The 22708-nt window shown below is 43.4% G+C and overlaps 1 protein-coding gene across 8 annotated transcripts in view; it reads left to right on the plus strand.

Annotated features, from left to right (window-relative positions):
* The window catches only part of Ppp4r4 (protein phosphatase 4, regulatory subunit 4), a 90893-nt gene that overhangs the window by 41648 nt on the left and 26537 nt on the right, over positions 1 to 22708 (plus strand). For 6 of the 8 annotated variants that reach the window (XM_063262336.1, XM_063262337.1, XM_063262338.1 and 3 more), the window contains 6 exons: positions 10571 to 10718; positions 11128 to 11201; positions 13256 to 13362; positions 16862 to 16969; positions 20499 to 20620; positions 22087 to 22209. In XM_063262336.1, coding sequence (XP_063118406.1) covers positions 10571 to 10718; positions 11128 to 11201; positions 13256 to 13362; positions 16862 to 16969; positions 20499 to 20620; positions 22087 to 22209 — 682 coding nt within the window. Of the gene's footprint in view, positions 1 to 10570; positions 10719 to 11127; positions 11202 to 13255; positions 13363 to 16861; positions 16970 to 20498; positions 20621 to 22086; positions 22210 to 22708 lie in introns of those variants that run through there. The other 2 variants (NM_001134632.2, XM_039112760.2) reach the window with 2 other exon arrangements.

Here is a 22708-nt window from a genome sequence, read left to right on the forward strand (position 1 = left end):
GAAAACAACTGATCTGAGAGGAAATGGGGTAGTCAAGATGGCAGTGTCTCAGTGTTCTCTGCCTTCCTGCATCCTAGCTCTGCCCTCCTGATCCTGACTCTGCCTTCCTGATCCTCACTCTGCCCTCCTGATCCTAGCTCTGCCCTCCTGATCCTCACTCTGCCCTCCTGATCCTCACTCTGCCCTCCTGATCCTCACTCTGCCCTCCTGATCCTGACTCTGCCCTCCTGATCCTGACTCTGCCCTCCTGATCCTAGCTCTGCCCTCCTGATGCTAGCTCTGCCCTCCTGATCCTCGCTCTGCCCTCCTGATCCTCACTCTGCCCTCCTGATCCTCACTCTGCCCTCCTGATCCTCACTCTGCCTTCCTGATCCTCACTCTGCCCTCCTGATCCTCACTCTGCCCTCCTGATCCTCACTCTGCCCTCCTGATCCTCACTCTGCCCTCCTGATCCTGACTCTGCCCTCCTGATCCTGACTCTGCCCTCGTGATCCTCACTCTGCCCTCCTGATCCTCACTCTGCCCTCCTGATCCTCACTCTGCCCTCCTGATCCTAGCTCAGCCCTCCTGATCCTAGCTCAGCCCTCCTGATCCTGACTCTGCCCTCCTGATCCTAGCTCTGCCCTCCTGATCCTAGCTCTGCCCTCCTGATCCTCGCTCTGCCCTCCTGATCCTCACTCTGCCCTCCTGATCCTCACTCTGCCCTCCTGATCCTCACTCTGCCCTCCTGATACTCACTCTGCCCTCCTGATCCTAGCTCTGCCCTCCTGATCCTAGCTCTGCCCTCCTGATCCTAGCTCTGCCCTCCTGATACTAGCTCTGCCCTCCTGATCCTAGCTCTGCCCTCCTGATCCTCACTTTGCCCTCCTGATCCTCACTCTGCCCTCCTGATCCTGACTCTGCCCTCCTGATCGTGACTCTGCCCTCCTGATCCTAGCTCTGCCCTCCTGATCCTGACTCTGCCCTCCTGATCCTCACTCTGCCCTCCTGATCCTAGCTCTGCCCTCCTGATCCTCACTCTGCCCTCCTGATCCTCACTCTGCCCTCCTGATCCTGACTCTGCCCTCCTGATCCTGACTCTGCCCTCCTGATCCTGACTCTGCCCTCCTGATCCTAGCTCTGCCCTCCTGATCCTCACTCTGCCCTCCTGATCCTCACTCTGCCCTCCTGATCCTCACTCTGCCCTCCTGATCCTGACTCTGCCCTCCTGATCCTGACTCTGCCCTCCTGATCCTCACTCTGCCCTCCTGATCCTGACTCTGCCCTCCTGATCCTCACTCTGCCCTCCTGATCCTCACTCTGCCCTCCTGATCCTCACTCTGCCCTCCTGATCCTCACTCTGCCCTCCTGATCCTAGCTCAGCCCTCCTGATCCTAGCTCAGCCCTCCTGATCCTGACTCTGCCCTCCTGATCCTAGCTCTGCCCTCCTGATCCTAGCTCTGCCCTCCTGATCCTAGCTCTGCCCTCCTGATCCTCACTCTGCCCTCCTGATCCTCACTCTGCCCTCCTGATCCTCACTCTGCCCTCCTGATCCTCACTCTGCCCTCCTGATCCTAGCTCTGCCCTCCTGATCCTAGCTCTGCCCTCCTGATCCTGACTCTGCCCTCCTGATCCTAGCTCTGCCCTCCTGATCCTAGCTCTGCCCTCCTGATCCTCACTTTGCCCTCCTGATCCTGACTCTGCCCTCCTGATCCTGACTCTGCCCTCCTGATCCTGACTCTGCCCTCCTGATCCTAGCTCTGCCCTCCTGATCCTCACTCTGCCCTCCTGATCCTCACTCTGCCCTCCTGATCCTCACTCTGCCCTCCTGATCCTCACTCTGCCCTCCTGATCCTCAACCTGCCCTCCTGATCCTGACTCTGCCCTCCTGATCCTGACTCTGCCCTCCTGATCCTGACTCTGCCCTCCTGATCCTGACTCTGCCCTCCTGATCCTGACTCTGCCCTCCTGATCCTCACTCTGCCCTCCTGATCCTCGCTCTGCCCTCCTGATCCTAGCTCAGCCCTCCTGATCCTAGCTCTGCCCTCCTGATCCTGACTCTGCCCTCCTGATCCTCACTCTGCCCTCCTGATCCTAGCTCAGCCCTCCTGATCCTAGCTCAGCCCTCCTGATCCTAGCTCAGCCCTCCTGATCCTGACTCTGCCCTCCTGATCCTAGCTCTGCCCTCCTGATCCTCACTCTGCCCTCCTGATCCTGACTCTGCCCTCCTGATCCTGACTCTGCCTTCCTGATCCTAGCTCTGCCCTCCTGATCCTAGCTCTGCCCTCCTGATCCTCACTCTGCCCTCCTGATCCTCACTCTGCCCTCCTGATCCTCACTCTGCCCTCCTGATCCTCACTCTGCCCTCCTGATCCTCACTCTGCCCTCCTGATCCTCACTCTGCCCTCCTGATCCTCACTCTGCCCTCCTGATCCTGACTCTGCCCTCCTGATCCTCACTCTGCCCTCCTGATCCTCACTCTGCCCTCCTGATCCTCACTCTGCCCTCCTGATCCTCACTCTGCCCTCCTGATCCTAGCTCAGCCCTCCTGATCCTAGCTCAGCCCTCCTGATCCTGACTCTGCCCTCCTGATCCTAGCTCTGCCCTCCTGATCCTAGCTCTGCCCTCCTGATCCTCACTCTGCCCTCCTGATCCTGACTCTGCCCTCCTGATCCTCACTCTGCCCTCCTGATCCTCGCTCTGCCCTCCTGATCCTAGCTCTGCCCTCCTGATCCTCACTCTGCCCTCCTGATCCTCACTCTGCCCTCCTGATCCTAGCCCTGCCCTCCTGATCCTCACTCTGCCCTCCTGATCCTGACTCTGCCCTCCTGATCCTCACTCTGCCCTCCTGATCCTAGCTCTGCCCTCCTGATCCTGACTCTGCCCTCCTGATCCTAGCTCTGCCCTCCTGATCCTGACTCTGCCCTCCTGATCCTCACTCTGCCCTCCTGATCCTGACTCTGCCCTCCTGATCCTCACTCTGCCCTCCTGATCCTCACTCTGCCCTCCTGATCCTCACTCTGCCCTCCTGATCCTCTGCCCTCTTGATCCTCACTCTGCCCTCCTGATCCTAGCTCTGCCCTCCTGATCCTCACTCTGCCCTCCTGATCCTCACTCTGCCCTCCTGATCCTAGCTCAGCCCTCCTGATCCTAGCTCAGCCCTCCTGATCCTGACTCTGCCCTCCTGATCCTAGCTCTGCCCTCCTGATCCTGACTTAGCACCACAGGTACAGCAGGGAGCAGCACTTCACTGTGGAAAAACTCTGCTAATTAAGGTTGAAGTCCACCATGACCTGATAATGTCAATTAAGGTTGAAGTCCACCATGACCTGATAATGTCAATTAAGGTTGAAGTCCACCAGGACCTGATAATGTCAATTAAGGTTGAAGTCCACCAGGACCTGATAATGTCGGCCCAGTGCAGTATGGGAGACGTCCTTCTTTGGTGGGGGTTCTCCTTCTCGGACACTGAGGAATTGTAAGTCCCCTATATACCTAAGGAATGTCACCTGGCCTCAGTTGGATTATAGGGTCAATTTCCTTTCTCGTGCAAAACCTGTTCAGCCAGCACCTGAGTTTGCTGAAATGCTTCTCCATGCTAATGAGGCATTCCACGTACCCTAAACCCACAACCAATGGCCTCTGCCCATTCTGGATGTCTCTCTCCTCACCCCCAAAACTTTATAAGCCTTCAGTCACCCTAAGTAAAGTTGATCTTCCTACCGACTGTGGTCCCGTGTGGTTTAGTCACCGTACGTACTCACAAAGCTTCAATATCTCTGCTCCCTCACTTCAAGATGGAGCCCTACCCTGACCCTGAGGTTTGCAAGGTCCTGGCCATCAAATTCAATCTGAAGGAGCAACTTGAGACTTGGTTCTGTTGGCACAGACACAAACAGGAACGGAAGCATATCTGTGAGCATGCGCCCTACTCTACCTGACTCAGCATGGTGTTCTACTCTCTAAAGTGTTTGACTGCCAGTGCCTGTGTTGTGGGTCTCCCGGCCATTCAGAGATTCACTGATCTGACTTAAGTTTTGGTTTCAGTAAATTAGATGATTTTTATTAAAAAGAGACTGACCAGGACTAAACCAGAGAGAGTTCTGTAGGCACATCCTGGCTACTGTTAACTAAAGGATTTTAAAGAGGTGGCGTGGGGTGACAAAATGACATTTATAATTTTGGGTACCCAAATTAACTCATATCCTGTCTGGATGCAGGTTAGGCTTGATTTTATAACAGACATCCAGCAGGTGCCTTGGCCATCTAAGCAAGTGTTTAATACGTAAGCAGAACCCAGCAATTAGCCTGTTTAATCTTGTGACTCATTACCATGTAGGAATAGCTGAGGTAGGGAAATATTTTGCAACAATCATTAAATTTTTAGGAGTAGCCCAACTGCACAGAAAGTGGTTTGTCTTGAGCCAGCGGACAGGGCATACTCTATAGTAGGAGCAACTTCCTCATGGCTTATATAAACTAAAAACAATTTTGATTTTGCGAGCTTAGCACTGTAAATGTATCCTAAACACATTGTTCACCATCACACCTGTAGTAAGAATGGAGGGCTGGGCCTCTTGCCGTCTGCAGAGGCATCCTCCTCACTGCTTAGAAAGCACAGCTGCCTTTACTGGGGCTGGGAGCACAGGGCCTGACTGAGTCCTCCAAGAACACTAGACACCTCACACTGCCCTACACTTCGTGCAGCTCTAGGTCTCTACCTGGATGACTGGGTACCAAGGTGGAGATGGTATGGAATTCAATGAACCGGTGTTCAAGGATTCACGAATACTTAGGGAGAGTGTTCTGCAGACCCACAGGGCCACATCTGACTCCCCAACCTGCAAACGCTTGGTTGCAGCTTTCTTCTTTTTTGAGGAGACTCATGTGACCCAGGCTGGCCTTCACTTAGTTGCCGAGGGTGACTTCACCCCCTCTGCCTCCACTATGCCCAACTAGTTTGTTGTCGTTCATTTTTGTATTGGCCTGGGATTTGGAGCCTTCACCTCTCAGAAGCTCAGATGCTGCCCAACCAGCATTGTGAGATTTTGATTGTTTTGTTTTTCTTATGTGAGTTTTTTTTTCAGGGGGGAGGGAAGAGAGAGAGGGGGAGGAATGAATGAGAATGCACACGTGTATGTGTGTGTGTGTGTGTGTGTGTGTGTGTGTGTGTGTGTTCAGTTATCTGTGTTTGCCCCTCCCCCACTTTGAGGCAGATTTATGCACGCCTTGCCCTAGTGTTATTATCTTTTGTTTATTGATGATTTTCAACATGCTTGTTAACTTCATTTCTCTCAGTGGCAGATTAATAATAAAATTATTCATAGAAATTAAAACATAAATGATTCTAAGACAACTTTAGAGAGAGTTTAGGTTAGAAAAACTATGACTCTTAGGAAAATGCTATTTCTCTTTATTTATAGAAGTCACTAGGTGTTCTATTACTACTATTTGCTAAAGAAAATGGTTTATTGTTTTTCTCCACAAAATACTTAACTAATTAAATACTTTATGGATAACTTAAGATGGCTATTATAGCTACAAAATCTATTAAGTTGTTATTTCTTTCATAAATACATTCTTTATAAAGTGTTAAATTGTTACTTTGTATTTTAAACAGAAACTATAAAATCCATGATTCTGTCTCCTCTTCTTCCTCTTCCTCTTTTTTTCCTGTTTTTCTTTTTTTGGTGGCCCTGTAATTTTGCAAGACAGGACATTTTTTTCCCTCATTTCCAATAGTGTAAGGGTGACCATTGCTATGTCCTTCACAGAAAAGTTCTTGGGATGTTGTTTGTGTACACCCTCATCCCCCTCCGCCTTAGTCACTGAAGTGCAGATTTAAAGAAGGGCTGCGTGCACCTCTTCATTATTCTGGCTCACAGCCTGCAGTGCATTTCCCTCTCTGCCTGATTTGCTGTTCTTAGCCAGGTCTCCTCTCCATCTTCCTTCTGGGATGGGATGAGGAAGAGAATGGGGTATGGCAGGAAACTGTTACAGGCATGCTAGAGTTGGCATGTCTTAAGTGTTTGCTGGTAGCCCAGACAGTCTTTTGTAAATGTTATAATCTATAATAAAAGAGCTGTCACCTACGGCTAATTACTGAAAATTTTCTACATTGACTACACTTAATTCCCCAAATATTTAAGTTCCTATAACCTAAGTTAAAAACAATCAGTAATGTAATGAACTTTTCAATCTTACCTCATAATCTTAGAACATGGGACCTTGGATATTTGCTCATTAGGAATAAGCCAGTAGTTACATGATGCTTCTCTCTGTGCACATTGTGAAGAGAGGTAATGCAGGTTCTCTAGGGATCATTCTCTCTCCCTCTACAAGGGAAGCAGCACATGGTTTGACATACTAACTAGAGTGGATTCCAGATATGCCTAGCACACTTCCCTTCTTCAGTAGAACTAGTTTAAACTAGTTAATGCAGTATCTCATTTCATTTCCAAAGAGTTTAGGCTGGGCTGTCTGCCAAGCAATAGTAGCTATAGAATAGGAATGGCAACTGGCTTTAGGCGTGCACTGAAGCCAATGGGGACACACTATGAGGACACACATATTTATTCCAGGAGTATATGCATTCCACATGTGTTTGTCCAGAGGGTGTGACTCTAGAGGAAAGCACTTATTGGTAAATAGGAAATTTATTCTAGTACATTTCTGAAAAATATGTTTAGAAATTAACTGGTTCCTTTTTAAAAAATAAAAAAAGCAGAGATGAAATCTCTTAGTCTGTGCTGGTTTCTTAACAGTCCCAGATATTGAAGTCAGCACAAGAGAAAAATCTAAATCCTGATAAGACGAGGATTTTTCGAAAATTAAATGCAAAATAGTTGCTACAAGTCATAGAGTAAGAAGACAAAGCTGGAGCTCTTCTTGTTCTGCTTTCCATGGAGGTTTTCTCTCTGCAAACCCAGGATGTAATGATTTCAGTGGCCAGAAAGCCGCTCTTGGAAGACCATGTGAACTGGAATGTACTGTGACTCTCATAATTTATTTGATTTTATATATATGTGTGTATATATATATGTATATATATAATATTTCTAAGGTCTTTTCTGTTTTTAAATAAAAGCTATGCTTTTGAAACCTGTAAGTCTGTATATTGGCCACATTTGTTTTTTTTTTTTTTTAATGTGTTCTCCAGATCCAAAATTGTTAGTCTGGGATGATGTTTATTCTTGAAATAGCAAACAAGGGTGATAGGAAGGTTGGTTTCAGAGAATAATTCTAACCTCTGCATTAATGTGCCCTTTTTTCTCTCAGCCAAAGCCTTTAAGCCTCACAGTTGATGGTTAGTTGAGAAACACACATAGATAATTTTGTGTGTGCGTGTGTTATAAAAGCTTTTAACAAAACAGCCACACAAATAAGTTGTGTTTTTTATGGGAATTAACCATATTGCATAAACATTTGCCACAGCAAAGGGCACTGCGCCATGGGGCTATTTAGAGCTGTTGTGAGCCATGTCCTAATGGTGATTGGACATACAGGGTCTTGAGAAAGCTGTCAGTGTACAGGAGTGCTTTGTTCATAGCAGGTAATAGGTTGTAGGGCATTAGCTCAGTGGCCAGCAACGAAACACTTCACCTAATGGTGTACTTTTGCTAGACCATTAGGAGTGGTACCTGCTCTAATGACCAGCAACTGTCTTACCAAGTGAAGCGGGAATACGGTACAGTATATAAGTGAAGCAGGAATATGGTACAGTATGTAAGTGAAGCAGGAACATGGTACAGTATATAAATTGTCATAACAGGTGTTGGAGTTGAGCACATCAGGCCCAGCTTTGTAAGGACAGAACTGAAGGAAGATTGAGAATGTGCACCTATATGCTTGGCCTTGAGTTTTGTCTGATTCTGCCAAACCCTGACATTTAGGACCTCCCTCAGAATTTCCTGACTCCACCTTTTAGGAGCTGTTGAAAGTACATAAGAGAGAACACCAGGAGCAGAAAGTTCCATCCTGAATGCATGATGAGTAGTCAGAGTCACAGTGGACTAACAGACAAGTTCTCATAAAAAGTATCCTCCTGTGGGGGAGATAGACCATAACCAAGGGACTGTGCTGTGTTCAGCCTCTCCAGGAGCTGATGTGTGTTAGGGAACATGACATTCACATATTCATAGGTGTGTTCTTTTTCTTTACTCTTTTTTTTTTTCTTTTTTTCGGAGCTGGGGACCGAACCCAGGGCCTTGCGCTTCCTAGGCAAGCGCTCTCCCACTGAGCTAAATCCCCAACCCCATAGGTGTGTTCTTTAAAGAATAGAATGTAGAACTTTCAAAGTGGTTTGAGATAGGATTGTCAGGGAAGACTTATTTTAAAAATGATATCAGAGTCCAGATTTAAGAGAGCTCAGGGAGCCACCATGTGGAAATCTGGACAAAGCAGGATTTGTGAGCAGGTCTTGTATGTCACCAAAACAACTTAGACCTCCAGTGAGAAGGAAAGCCGTAGGGGGATCTGAGCTAATACTTGAGAATCTCTCTGGCCACCTAGTGGAGGATGAGGGGGACAATGATGGATCACAAGATAAAGGTTATTTGAATAATTGAAGATGGGTTGGACTAGGGTCATAGTGGGAGAGGTTACAAGCAGTCAGATTACAGATCTGTTTTGAAGTTAGGCCCTTTAGATGCACTGGGTGAGGGAATTAGAGAAGCAAAGGATGAGCCTGAAGTTTGCAAACTAAGAAGTTATAAAGACAAATGTCATTGCTGTCATTTACTAAGAGAGATGAGGAGGATGACGGGAAGCATAGGTTCTTAGGACAGTGGTTCCCGACCTTGCTGATGCTGTGATTCTTTAACACAGTCCCTCATGTGCTGACCCCAATCATAAAATTATTTTTGTTGCTACTTCATGACTGTACTTTTGCTACTGCTATGTATCAGAGTGTAAATATCTGATACTTCTGATGACCTTACGTTATGGCTCCTGAGAAAGGGTTACTCACCTCCAAAGAGGGGGTCTTGACTACAGTTTAGGAAGAGACCAGAGAAGATATGGCAAGGTGCTGTTCCTTCTACAAACTCAAGAGCAGTATAGAGGAAGATACTGGATGAACAGTGCCATTATTTAAATGGTCATTGCTAGTAAGTTGGTAAATTGTGTAAATAAAAGCTGTTTAAATGATTTAAATTTGTATGATGATCATGTTGTAATTTACTTTTATTATATAATGAAATAATGCCAGAAAGGTTAGTCTTCCCAAAATCAAAAAATGAAACCATGGCATAAGTATCCTGATGCTCTGATAACTTTGCTTTGTCAGTAACAAATTGACATATAAGGGAAATTCTCACTATTTCCATAATTGAGCAAAAAATTGTGTTTTGCCTTCACATTGTACATTCATCCCTAAAATCAACAGGCTTCTAGAGAGAATTATGGTCATCTTGATATTTGAAGAAGCTTGTTTAGGTTATGTTTTAGTCTTTGATGTATTTAAAGTGTATATTTTAATATAGGTAATGTAGGCTTTAAATTTGAATATGCATGTTCAAATTCTTTAAATGTGATGAGTGTAATTTATTGTTTAAAAACATTCTTATGTTTAAGAAAATTTTAAATTGTTTATTTCATGGTAATTTATTCTATTATCAGTTATATCAAGAAACTGCATTACACTTTTTTTTCTTTTCTTTTTTTTCGGAGCTGGGGACCGAACCCAGGGCCTTGTGCTTGCTAGGCAAGCGCTCTACCACTGAGCTAAATCCCCAACCCCCTTTTTTTTTTCTTTTGAGAGAGGGTTATCATTGTGTAGCTATGGCTGGCCTAAAACCCTATGTAGATCAGGCTGGCCTGGAACTCACAGAGATCCACCTACCTCTGCCTCCCGATTGCTAGAATGAAAGATATATACCACACTTGGCCATTTGCATATTCTTGAGTGTTTTCCTTTTCATATTAGAATGTATAATGCTTATTTATTTATTTTAGATTTTTCCACTTTTAATTATGTGTGCCTGTGAGAATCTGTGATGGGTTGTGTGCATATGAGTGAGGTTACCTAGAGAGGCAAGAAGGGTCCGTCGGATCCTTGGAGCTGGACTCACAGGCAGGTGAGAGCTGACTGACCTGGGTGCTGGGATTTGAACTCAGGTCTTCTGCCAAAGCAGTACAAGCTCTTAAGCACTGAGTCATCTCTCCAGCCCTTATGGTGTTTACTTTTGAAACAGAAATTCAGGAAATGAAAATACAAGTGATTGAGATTTGACATTGTTGGGCTCAGTAGGATGACACCCGCATATTACCATTAGCAATGTAAAAGTTCAAGTCCACCAAAACCACCTACACTGGTCTTTAAAGGTTTACACAGGGTTTATCATTTTTAGCCAGTGAAGCAGAGAATGTTACTTATCATATAAATTCTTCAAACATTTAAAATTTCCTAAGAAATGTATCATCTAATGAGTTAAATATTAGGGACAGATTAATATGGTTCTTTTAAGAAGTTCGTATCTTTAAAGGTTGTATTTAGTGTGTCTGCCGTTTGGTTTTTGTAACCTTGGCTGTTACAGCATTACTCTTCCGACCTCTCATTTCTGTAAATAGCAAACTCTTTCTGCTCACACAGGAAGTCCTGCATGTTGCAAGCGTGGAAATGCAGATAACGGCTGCAGTGTCCTTCCTGACCATCCTTCAGGAAGAATCAATGTCAGTCCACACGTTTGCACACTCCTTCCTGCAAGTCATTCTCCTGCACCTGGAGCACAGGGATACAGGTTGGGCCCAGCATGCTCAGTTACATTCTTGTTTATGTTACCTGGCGAGGGGCTGTGGTTCATTTGCCTCCTGTGGGCCTGATGAGAAGGGCTGAGGTCCTGTAGGAAAGATCCCCGGGAGAGAGAGCATAGGAGTGCTTCCTCCAGACCTTTCTTCCCTTAGATGTTTCCTTCACATTTACGCTCGTGGGATTATCATACAGTAAGAATAGCATATCCCTTCCTCAAATTACTTTTCAGCATTTATAATTTTCTAAAGTTATTCAAGACAAAAGCTGTAGAACATATCTTAGACTAGTAAACAATAATCCTTACTTTTTATAAAATGGCATTGCAGCTGTTGATGGACGAGTTGAGAATGTTTGTCCCTGAGATGTTTGACCTAGTGTGTTGCATCTATGCCCATTAGGTGTCAGCAATGCATGGCTGGAAACACTTCTCTCTGCAGTAGAATTATTGCCAAAAGAAACCCTGAGGCATGAGGTAATTCTGTGTCCCTTTTTTGCTTTTTGTAAATAGTAAGTTGTGTTGCAATTTTTTTTTTAAAGAAATAAGGTTGTTTTCCATTGTGAAAGCAACACATACTCATTGCAGAAAACGTAAGTAATTCAGAAACTGTAAGGAAGAAAGACGACGTCTACTTGTGTAATTGGCTGGTTTTAAGTTGTTCCCGAGCTCTGTCCTTCAGCTTTCCCTCTGTGGTTGCTGCTTGCCACACCAGGAATTATACTGAGTCGGAACATGGACACTTTTCACTCAGCATCATTTTCATGTGTGTAGTTGCAAGTTATTTACTTATTAGATGCTGGAAGCGATTTTTGGCCTTCTCTTTTATTATCAAAATACAGCATCTCTGTAGAGCTTTTCAGGTGTTCTGTAATTGTAGCATTTATAAAAGTGGTGTCCCCCGGTGAGGGGACATTAATATTCTTAAGCTCTTCCCTAAATCTGTGAAATACAGTTCTCCGAGTTTTTATTAACAGTGGTGTTCCGCTGGGATGTGGCTCAGCTGGTAGAGAGCTTGGTCAGCAGGCTCTAAAGCCTGGGTTTGATCCCAGGATGCCATTAGCCAGGCATGGGGTCATCTGACTGTAACCCTGGCACTCAGAAGCTGAAGGGAGGAGACTGCAAGGTCCTTGGCTGCACTGTGAATTCCAGTTTATCCTGGGTCGTGTGCGACTGCCTTAAAGTCAACAATAAAAATGATGTTCCAATTTAATTTGGTAGACTGAATGCATGAATGCATTTTAACTGGAAATTTCAAATTATACTGTTGACTATTTTTTCATATATGTAATTGGTTGCATTTATTTAGAAATTATCTGATCCTGTCCTGTAGGCACCATTTATATACACCACCTCTCTGCCGTCCTTGTTACATTTCTATCTATTTGTATAAAAATTAGTCCCAGGTGGCATTTGCCTTTCTGTGTTTTTGTTTTTTTGTTTTTTTTCTTTTTTTTTTTTTCGGAGCTGGGGACCGAACCCAGGGCCTTGCGCTTGCTAGGCTAGCGCTCTACCACTGAGCTAAATCCCCAACGGCATTTGCCTTTCAATTTTCAATGTGGTTCATTTTTACTCTTGAAAATTTTTATTATAAATCAAGATGACAGACTAGAAAAACCAGCAAATCTGTCTTCTAATGAAATAACTTTGCATTCTTTGAACACTCTCCTTGTATGTATTTCTTTGTAAATATGGTAAGAAGTTATTCATTGAAATGTCCTCCACAGATCTCCTTGTGTCTTTGTCCACACTCTAGTTTGCCGTTCTGTCACAGTACCAGAATACTCTCTGTAAGCCGGCACCTGTTATCCAGTAATGTGTTGTGCCCGATGGCAGGCATCTAAACACCCCGTAGAGTGAGCAGCCGAGCACAGTACACAGGGTGTTCCAGCGTTTTTGAATTTGAAGAGTGGTGTGAACATGAATGGAGCAATCGCTACTCAAGAGTGCTTGGCATCTTTAGCATGTGACCTTTCATACAATCGTTGGCATGAGAAATAGCAATGTTAAAAATTAAAGAATGAGTATGAGAACGACAGACCACTATTTGTAATTCTTTGCAGTGTGCCATGCTGTTGGGTATTTTAGTGCCTAGAAGATGACTAATACAGCACCAGACTCTGGTCTTTTTGTCCAAAAAACTGAATTTCCTAAACATTTTTCCCATATTGTCAGAATAAATTTAAAATTCCATGTGAAACAAAGTTCAGAGTATCTGGTGGCCAGTTTGTCTTTCTCTGTTGAAAATGTGTATTTCAAAATGATCCTTCCTCTGCACTCAGATCGGTGCAGAGCTCGCCCAGGAGCTTTACCTCGTGCTTTGTTTCTAGTTGGTTTCAGTTGCTTTGTCATTTGTGCCTCAGCCGAGAAGGCAGAGATGACCTCAGTTAAGAGTGATCATGTCCCTCAGTTGTAATTCATGCTCTTTAACAAAGTTTGAAAATGAAAATATTGTTTGAAGCCGTTGTTGTTAGCAACGGGAGTGTCTAATTCTCTGTCCATCCGTTTATCTCTCAATCGTTCCCTTTTAGATTCTGAATCCACTTGTGTCCAAGGCACAGCTTTCCCAGACTGTCCAGTCGCGTTTAGTTAGCTGTAAGATTTTAGGAAAACTAACCAACAAATTTGATGCCCATAGGTGAGTATTTGTACGTAATTGTGTTTCTTTTATCAAATTGATTTAAAACACATAAAGCTATGTTAGCAATGGTTACTGTTGCATTATTCTACACACTCACAACCTTAGCCATTGCAGCTGTACAGACATCTCAGACAAGAGTCTACTGGAAGCATTTCTTCTCAGTTTCATGGGGTTTCAAGGTCGAGCTAAATCATCCTCTAGCTCCCATCTTAGTCTTCCCAATACATACCATGGTTGTCTTGGGACTTCCATAATTGACAGACTTGACATGAAGATAGGATTTCTGCTTTCTTACACCACTGCTCTGAACTCTGTATTTTGGATAATCTCATAACACAGCGTGTCTGCTGCCCATGCTGCTCACGGTACATATGGTGGGATATAACATGAGAGTCTCAAAGCAGACGCCTGCTCCTGCAGTGCTACAGCTTTCTGAGTTAACTATGCGTATTTAACTGCCGTACAAAGTTAACCATTACTTTTAACAAATACTGTCATACATGTGTTACACGTAACTGATGATAACACCCAAATTATGTAAAAATGCAATATAAACTGTGAAATCTTATGTTCAAGAATATTAGGGTAATAAGCTAAGTCATGATATCTATATCTATATTTATATATACATACATGAGCATATTATTTGAACATGTACATACACACAAATGTATATACAGCACATATGTATAATCCATGTTGATATAGCTAACCTGAATGTCCCTTTATCATTCCCTTCCAGATCCTTCCCCTTCTCACTTTGATTCCTCTTTTTCTTCCATGTCTACCATGTCTAATTAGTGCTGCCTACATGCACATGGATGTGGGCAACCTGTCTACCCACCTTGAAGAAAATGACCCCATGACCTTTGCCAGTAACTTCTCAACTCAGGGTGGAATCTCATGTGTCCCTCTCCTGTTATTGCTGGGATGTTGCCTGGCTTGTTCTTCTGCCAGTAACTGAAGTTACTGTAAATTCAGAGCATGCCTCTCCCTCTTCTGTTTCTTACCTTCTGTCTGCCTTCCCTTTCGCAGTGTTTCCTGACCCTTGTAGGGCTGTCTGATATATGGTTGAATACTCAGTGGGTGCTTACTCTCTCTCAGCCCTTTGACCAGATGTGACTCTCTCACACTGGCTCTCCCACTGCTGAAAGAAGCATCTCTCTCAGCTGAGAGCAGCACTGCTCTGTAGGCACAAACGTAAATGCTTAGAAGGCAGTCCGACAGCTGTGCATTTAGCAGAGTAACTGCCCTAAGGTTCTGCCTATGGCCTGTAGCCTCCCAGCTGTGGGTTTTTGACAAGATTTACAGTAAGAGGCATGGATTTCCTCCTATGGCATAGCACTAACACCCAATCAGAGAGCAGTTTATTACCTCCAGAACAGTCTCGCCACCATTGCACAGACGTCACATCTTGCCTCATGGTCAGTCAGTATTGCTACATGCAAGAGCAGCACTGGGGAATTGTGCTGATAACTTTTCCCACTGGTTGTTCACATTGCCTCTTCTGGCACCATGAAAACTGGCCAGCAGGGTAGAAGTCTTCAGGTCAGTGCTGACTTGATTTCTCTATAACCTATAGAACAACCAAAGTATGTAGTGTCTTAAGTGATAGTGTCTTACTATATAGTTATATGGGCAGCCAAGAACAAGATCAGTAATAGGGAAACATCACACATCTGGTAGTAAGGTTTTTATTTAATAACCCATATCTTCTAAGGAAAAGAGTGTTGTGTACCCTTGCAGGGTACTGCCATTCAAACTCCTTTATAAAAACATGTATCTTAAAAATCACCTGATGAATGGTTTTCCTAAAGCTTTTCCACACGCCCTTAGTTGGGTTAACCTACTCAGTAAGTGTTCTGTTGCTGTGAAGAGATGTGGTGACATCTTCCCAACTCTTATAGAAAACAGCATTCAGCTGGGGCTGGCTTACAGTTCAGACGTTCAGTCCATTATCATAGTAGTGGGAAACATGGCAGCATGCAGGCAGACATGGTGCTAGAGAAATAGCTGAAGAGTTCTCCATCTGGGTCTCCAAGCAACAGCAGCAGCAGCAGCAGCAGCAGCAGGAGGAGGAAGGAGAGATAGAGAGAGACAGAGACAGACAGACACACACACACACACACACACACACACACACACACACACACACACACACACACACACCGGGGGGGGGGGCAGGCAGGCACTGACTGACTGACTGACTGACTGACTGACTGACTGGCTGGGCTCGGCTTGGGAATTTGGAATCACAAAGCAGCACACCTCCAATGGCATACTTCCTTCAACAAAGCCATGCCTCCTAATCTTTTTCAAGCAGAGCCATTCCCTGAAAACTAAGCTTTTAAATATATGAGGGGTTCTATCTTATTCACACCACTGTTCCTACCTTTCATCTCACCTCTCCTCCCATTCCCTTGTCCCAATCTATGCTTAAACCTTTCATCAATATCTCCCATGATCTTTTTTTTTTTAAATTAGATTTTTTAAATTTACATTTCAAATGTTATTCCCTTTCTAGTTTCCTGGACACAAACCTCCTATCCCCCCTCCCCTTTTTCTATAAGGGTGTTCCCCACCCCAACCACCCCCCTTACCACCCCCCTGACATTCCCCTGCACTAGGGATCCAACCTTGGCAGGACCAAAGGCTTCCCCTTCCATTGGTGCTGAACAAGGCCATCCTCTGCTACATATGCAGTTGGAGCCCTGGGTCAGTTCATGTATAGTCTTTGGGTAGTGGTTTAGTCCCTGGGAGCTCTGGTTGGTTGATATTGTTGTTCTTATGGGGTTGCAAGCCCCTTCAGCTCTTTTAAGGCTTTCTCTCATTCCTCCAACCAGGGTCCCATTCTCAGTTCAGTGGTTTGCTGCTAGCATTCGCCTCTGTATTTGACATGCTCTGGCTGTGTCTCTCAGGAGAAATCTATATCTGGTTCCTTTAAGCATGCCCTTCTTAGCTTCATCAATCTTATCTAGTTTTGGTGGCTGTATATATATATGGGCCACCTGTGGGTCAGGCTCTGAATGGCCGTTCCTTCAGTCTCTGCTCCAAACTTTGCCTCCATATCCCTTCCTATGAACTTTAAAAAAAAAGGTTTATTTATTTATTTTATGTATGTGAGTACACTGTCGCTGTCTTCAGACACACTAGAAGAGGGCATCGGATCTCATTACAGATGGTTGGGAGCCACCATGTGGTTGCTGGGATTTGAACTCAGGACCTCTGGAAGAGCAGTCAGTGCTCTTAACCACTGAGCCAGCTCTCCAGCCCCCATGCTACTCTCATATCATATTTTACTATCCCATCCCTCAAGGCCTCTCTCTCCATCTCATGTGCCCTTTCAAGCTTCATGCCACATTAAACATTCAAATCTAAAAATTCAAAGATGTTCTTTCTCTCTCTTATAATGAGATTTTGGGAATTTTGAAAATATTAGTCTAAAATGTGCATCCATTTACACATTTCTTTTTTTTTTTTAATCTGTCTTCCTCAGCATTAAAAGAGAAATACTTCCCCTGGTAAAATCACTCTGTCAAGATGTGGAATATGAAGTTCGATCTTGTATGTGTCGGCAGTTAGAAAATATAGCTCAGGGCATTGGGTAAGTGTACTTCCAAATCCTTACGCCGCTCAGTCGAATTGCCCGAGTGCGACAGGTGCATAGCCTGCTCATGCATTTCATGTAAGTCTGTGATTCTTCATGTGCTGTCCCCAGGTGATCATAGCAGGCCTCTCCTGCAGGCCTCTCCTGATGTGTCTACGGTAAGAGATAAAGGGGGACATATTAAGCATGGCAGTAGACATTCAATTAATGCCAGTTTCTTTCTTTCTCATCCTGGTTACTCAGTCATAGTTCTCAGCAACCAGATCCACGAAGGGACCATGGCCCAGGAGAAACCACACCTGGATTATAGCTGAACATTTCTTTTGGTTGACCACATTCTGGCTATATTTGTAGGTGTTCTAGGTGGATTTGCTGTTACTGAAGTCTTGTTGTATCCCTATGCAATTCCAGGCTCTGTGTATGCCTGGATTTGTGGCTCTTCTTGCCCACTGGGGACATACAGTTCAGGAAGCAGAAGCATAGGACAGGCAGTCTACTACATTCTGCCTAAAACCAGATCCGAGGTTAGAGGGCAAGTATAGTATTAAATGAGATCTCTAAAAATCATCTTGGGAAGTGGTTTTTGTTTTAAAGGTTCTAAAGCAGGAGATTGGTGTGTCTTATGTTTAGTAGAGAGTACAGGGACAGTGAACTTATGACCGTGATGACTGTGGAATGTCACTAACAGACCCAGGACATAGTCATGGACCATGTGCTGTGTCTGCTAACCAGTTCTTATGTTGTGATCTCAGAACTATTTTCCTGGAAGGTCCTCCCGACGCTTTGTGACTCTTTTGGATCACTGTGGACTATAATTACCTCAGTCCCATCTAGGCCATGCATATTAATCAGAGCCAAAATTTGATTGGACGGTGTACTACTTACTCACTTCAGAAAGATGGATACCTATTCATTTACTTTTTGTTTTAATCTTTACTGTTTAAAATGGGAAAGCCAAGTGTTTTAGTTACTGCTCTGTTACTATGAGCAAGGGAACTTACAAAGGGAGGAAGTGATTGGAGGCTTGCTTACAGTGTTAGAGGGTTAGTTCATAGTCATTTTGGTAGGAAGCAGACAAGAATAGCTCTGGAGTACTAGGTGACAGCTTTATATTTCAATCAGCATAAAGAAAGAGGGGAGAGTAGACACACACACACACACACACACACACACACACACACACACACACACACGGGGGAGTGGCCTTTTAAACTTTAAAGTCTAACCCTAGTGACACACCCTCCCAAACAGGGCTACAGCTATTTCAACAAGGCCCACCTCCTAATCCTTCCAACTGGGGACCAAACATTCAAAAACCACTCCATCATCATGTTCAAATTAGTCTTCCCTAATTAATTCAGGATTATTTCTTAAGGATTAATTTATGAAAATAAAATTACAGAGAATATACTCAGCTTTCAGTAGGTTAGAAATACATTTAAACCAATTTGCTTGATCATACGTGCACATTTATTTAGTGTTGAGTTCTCTTGTCCTATTACAAATATAATGGTGGGACTTTTCACGGTATGGTAACGGAAAAGTAATGGTACCTCGTAGCTGGAAGTGTCAGTCAGCTTTCTGTTATTGTAACAGATGCTGTGACAGCTTATGGAGAGAAAGCTTTATTTGGGGGCTGATGATCTCTTACTTTTGGGCCTCTGGGAGGCAGCACACGTGGTGGAGCAAAGCCATCACCTCTTGACCAGGAAGCAAAAATGAGGAAGAAGGTGCTGTCTGCATCCAGAGAAGGTCTCCCGTGTCTACAATCTCCCAACATGACCTGTGTTCTAAAGTTCCCATTGTCTCCTTATAATAATCAAAAGAGTAAATAATTATCTACTTAATATTTAAAATTATTTAAATTCTCACTAATACAGTGTGATTGAAGATTTAATGAAGAGACATTCTTGAGACAAACAAACAAAAATCCCTGTGAGACTAAAAGTTCAAATAAAATTCAAATTAAGAATTTTAGGGCTGGAGAGATGGCTCAGAGGGTAAGAATACTGTCTACTCTTCCAGAGGTCCTGAGTTCAATTTCCAGCAACCACATAGTGGCTCACAACCATCTGTAATGAGATCTGATGCCCTCTTCTGGCTTGCAGGCATACATGCAGGCAGAAAGCTGTATGAGGTATACTAAATAAATAAGAAAGAAATATTTTTTAAAAAAACTTTTAAAAATTAATATAGGATAGAGAAATTCTAGTGCATAGTGAATAGTTGTAGAAATGACTCTCTGAGCTCAGAAGAGGAAGATCAGTGTATAAACTGCTCGGAGGTGTGCTGTTAGACTGTGGTGGGGAGAGCTGTCTTGTGCATGTCCTGCTGAGGTTTTGATGATGTCCACGTCATACAACAAACACAGTAGTTCTAGAGACCACAGTAGTAAACTTCATTCAAGTGAGGAAACTGAGGGGACAATTTTCTGTTGAAGTATTGTTTGCTCCCCCCACCCCACCTTTTTTTTTTTTTTTTTGACAGGGCCTCATTATGTAATCTTTGCTGGCCTGGAATTTACTGTATAGACCAGGCTTAAACTCTGAGATTCACCTAGCTTTAAATTTTTTTAAAGACTTATTCGTTCGTTCGTTCGTTCGTTCGTTTATTTATTTATTTATTTATTTATTTATTTATTTATTTATTTATTTATTTATTTATTTTTATCAAGACAGAGTCTGTGCAACCCTGGCTGGCATGGGATTTACTTTATAGACCGGGTTGGCCTTGAACTCAGAGTTCCTTCTGCCTCTGCTATTGAGTTGTTTTATTGTTTTGTTTTAAACTCTGTTGTACTATGCAGAGTATAATTTATGCTGTCTTCTGTATTGTATGCAACAAAGGCTGTATCCGAAGGCTCCCTTTCATCAATATGGCCCTCATCATCAGTAGAGATGGAGTGCTTATGACTAGGTTCTATGCGTTGTTATTCTATAAAAACATTTATCATCCCTTCTTCTTTTAGATTGAATATCCAGTGTTATCTACCATTCTTTTGTATGGAAACTAATTATTTTAGTAATGTCGTATGCACTTCAGATTAATTAGAAAAATAACGTCTCAAATTTTAAATCAAATGATTTTGCTTAAATTTCTTCAAATACTGATAATATTTTTTCTTAACTAACTGGATCATTTCCTGAAATTTATTTAAAATAGAAAATTATATAATTATATAAAGTGTAATACAGTACCCTAGTTATTAAAATTTCTATAGTTAGCAGTAGTTCACAGGAGAAATTAGAGCTGATTTGTTATAAAATTATTAGTGGTATTTCTTAAATATTTTTAAATCTTTGAGACTTTCATACAATGTATTTTAATTATATGCCTCCTAACCCCCTATTACTCCTCCCATATCCACCCTGTATTCCTTATGCCCATGGCTGCCTTCCTCACCAGTTGGCATGCGTGGGGATGGGAGCAGGGCACTGGGACCGACTGGGCTGTTCAGCCTTTTTCGTTAGACTCTGGCTGCGGGTTTGCTGCTCTGACTTATTTTCTTCTACTGCTTATTGTGCAGGACAGAACTGACAAAGAATGTGGTGCTTCCCGAATTAATAGAACTCTCTAGGGATGAGAGTGGCAGTGTGCGGCTTGCTGCTTTTGAAACCTTGGTTAACATGCTTGACATGTTTGATACAGGTAAATCTGTGTGTGCATCTTCATCTCTGAAAGGCAGTTTTTCATGTTTTCCATTACTCGTAAGGAGCAAAGGCTGCTTGAGATTTTTCTGCCAAGTGTAGAGCGTTACGGGCGTTCCTCTTTAATGTTTTGTGTGCTTCTGCTCTTACCATCCACGAACCTAGAGCTGCCGTGTGCTTCCTACTTCTCATTTCTCTCCTCAGAACATAACTGACAGGGGTAGAAGGTGAAGAATTTGGCTTGGGAAGTATCCCATAACTTAATTTCCTCAGCTAACTGATGTTAAGTCCTGACTATAACATTTCTACTTGACTAGGACATGACTATAACATGTCTAAGAGAGTTCTTTCTTAGTAATAGTTTAATGCCATTGGAGGAGAAATTTGGAGTAGATCACCCAGTGGGGAATGTGTGAGAAAGTATTTCTTGTTCTTATCCAAACCAAGGCACAGCACAGCGCATTGCTCCACTAAGCATGTACCCAGGCCTAGATTGATGCCAGCTCTGGACCAGAAGTTCATCAGGAGATGTTTTGTCAGCACTGAGGTGTGAAAGTCACCTGCGTAACTGTAGGGTTGGGCTCACAGGGGCTATCAACATTCGATCTGAAATAGGGCTTTTGGAAGATTACTGTGGTATAGATGAGAATTCTGTGTAAATATTTCAGAATGGTCATTGAGGTAATACAATAACCACAGGTTTCTTTGCTGGGTTGTTCTTCAAGTTTTAACAACATTTTTATTCTTCATATAGTGATGTTTCTCTCACGTCATATAACGCCTGCTCTGTTAATCACTAACTATTGTATGGGTTTCCTTTAATAACTCCTGGCGATAAGGCCCTGAATTGTGATGGTAATACAGTCATAAAAGCATGACACCATGTCTCTGTTAGAGCCTTTCACCTCTCTGACGCATGTCTGCTGGCTTAAGCTACTGTGGGAGTTTTCATGAGTTATCTAGAAGACTTAAATATTGTTATCCTATCAAAAGCATATGGTCTAAGTAGATGCCTGTACTTAAAGAATTGGTCAACCTTTAAAGACCATCTAGGAAGTAACAACAGTGAAATTAAGTAGACAGGCTAGATTTCAAGTTGACTTTGATTAAAAAAAAATTAAAGTTACAATGTGGCATGGGAGGACTGTAAGAGAGACCTGGAAGTTCCCGGGGCTTGCTATCTAACTACTTAAATATTAGAATTCTCCTGGTTATTCGGACTCAAGACCCCTTTCACCTAGTTGTCTGTTTGTGGGGACCCTATGTACATTCCCCTGTGGTCCTGTGCAGTTTCTGGTCACCTCATCCCTTGTCTCCAGTCCCCCTGTCACCTTGGTCAGGTATTTCTGTTGTTAGTCTAGCAGAGACTTTTTTGGGGGGTAGCGGGGACTTGTATGTGTCTTATTTTCCACATGGTAAGGTCGACAACTGCCTCTAAACTCTGTACTGTTTTGTTCTGTTCCCCAGATGACAGAAGTCAAACTATACTTCCCTTGGTGAAATCATTCTGTGAAAAGTCTTTCAAAGCAGACGAATCAATTCTGATTTCTTTATCGTTTCATTTAGGAAAGCTATGCCATGGACTCTATGGTATGTTACCTGGGGGCTGCGAGACAGCTGCTCTTCTCTTTTTCCCTACTCATTTCAGTCAGCTCTTTTCCAGTAGCACTTGCTCTCCAGTGTGCAGCCTTAGGAGAACTTAGAACTTGGCAACTTAAAGCACATTTAGAAACGATGTTTTTATGGATGGTACCTTATTTGAAAAGACAGTAAGTGCAGCCCACAGAATTTCTGGGCAGTTTGTATATTTAAGATGCCGTGTGCTAATAGAAGTTCAGGATGTTAGCTCTTTGTATGCAGTGAGAATAACTTTAAAAACCATTTCTCAAATGATAAACATGGCATGTGAGTAATTAATTCAGTTTAGCATGTAGACTAGAACTCAGGAGTCATGTTGTTTGAGCATATTCTTAGCTTTTTGGGATCATGTAAGAATTAAGCTTGTATCTAGCACAATAACATTCTTCATGTGGATTGCAGACATCTGGACATTGGAAAATGTTTTAGAGTGTCCACTAAATCCCCAGAT

Source organism: Rattus norvegicus, chromosome 6 (genome assembly GCF_036323735.1).
Source record: "Rattus norvegicus strain BN/NHsdMcwi chromosome 6, GRCr8, whole genome shotgun sequence".
NCBI lineage: Eukaryota > Metazoa > Chordata > Mammalia > Rodentia > Muridae > Rattus > Rattus norvegicus.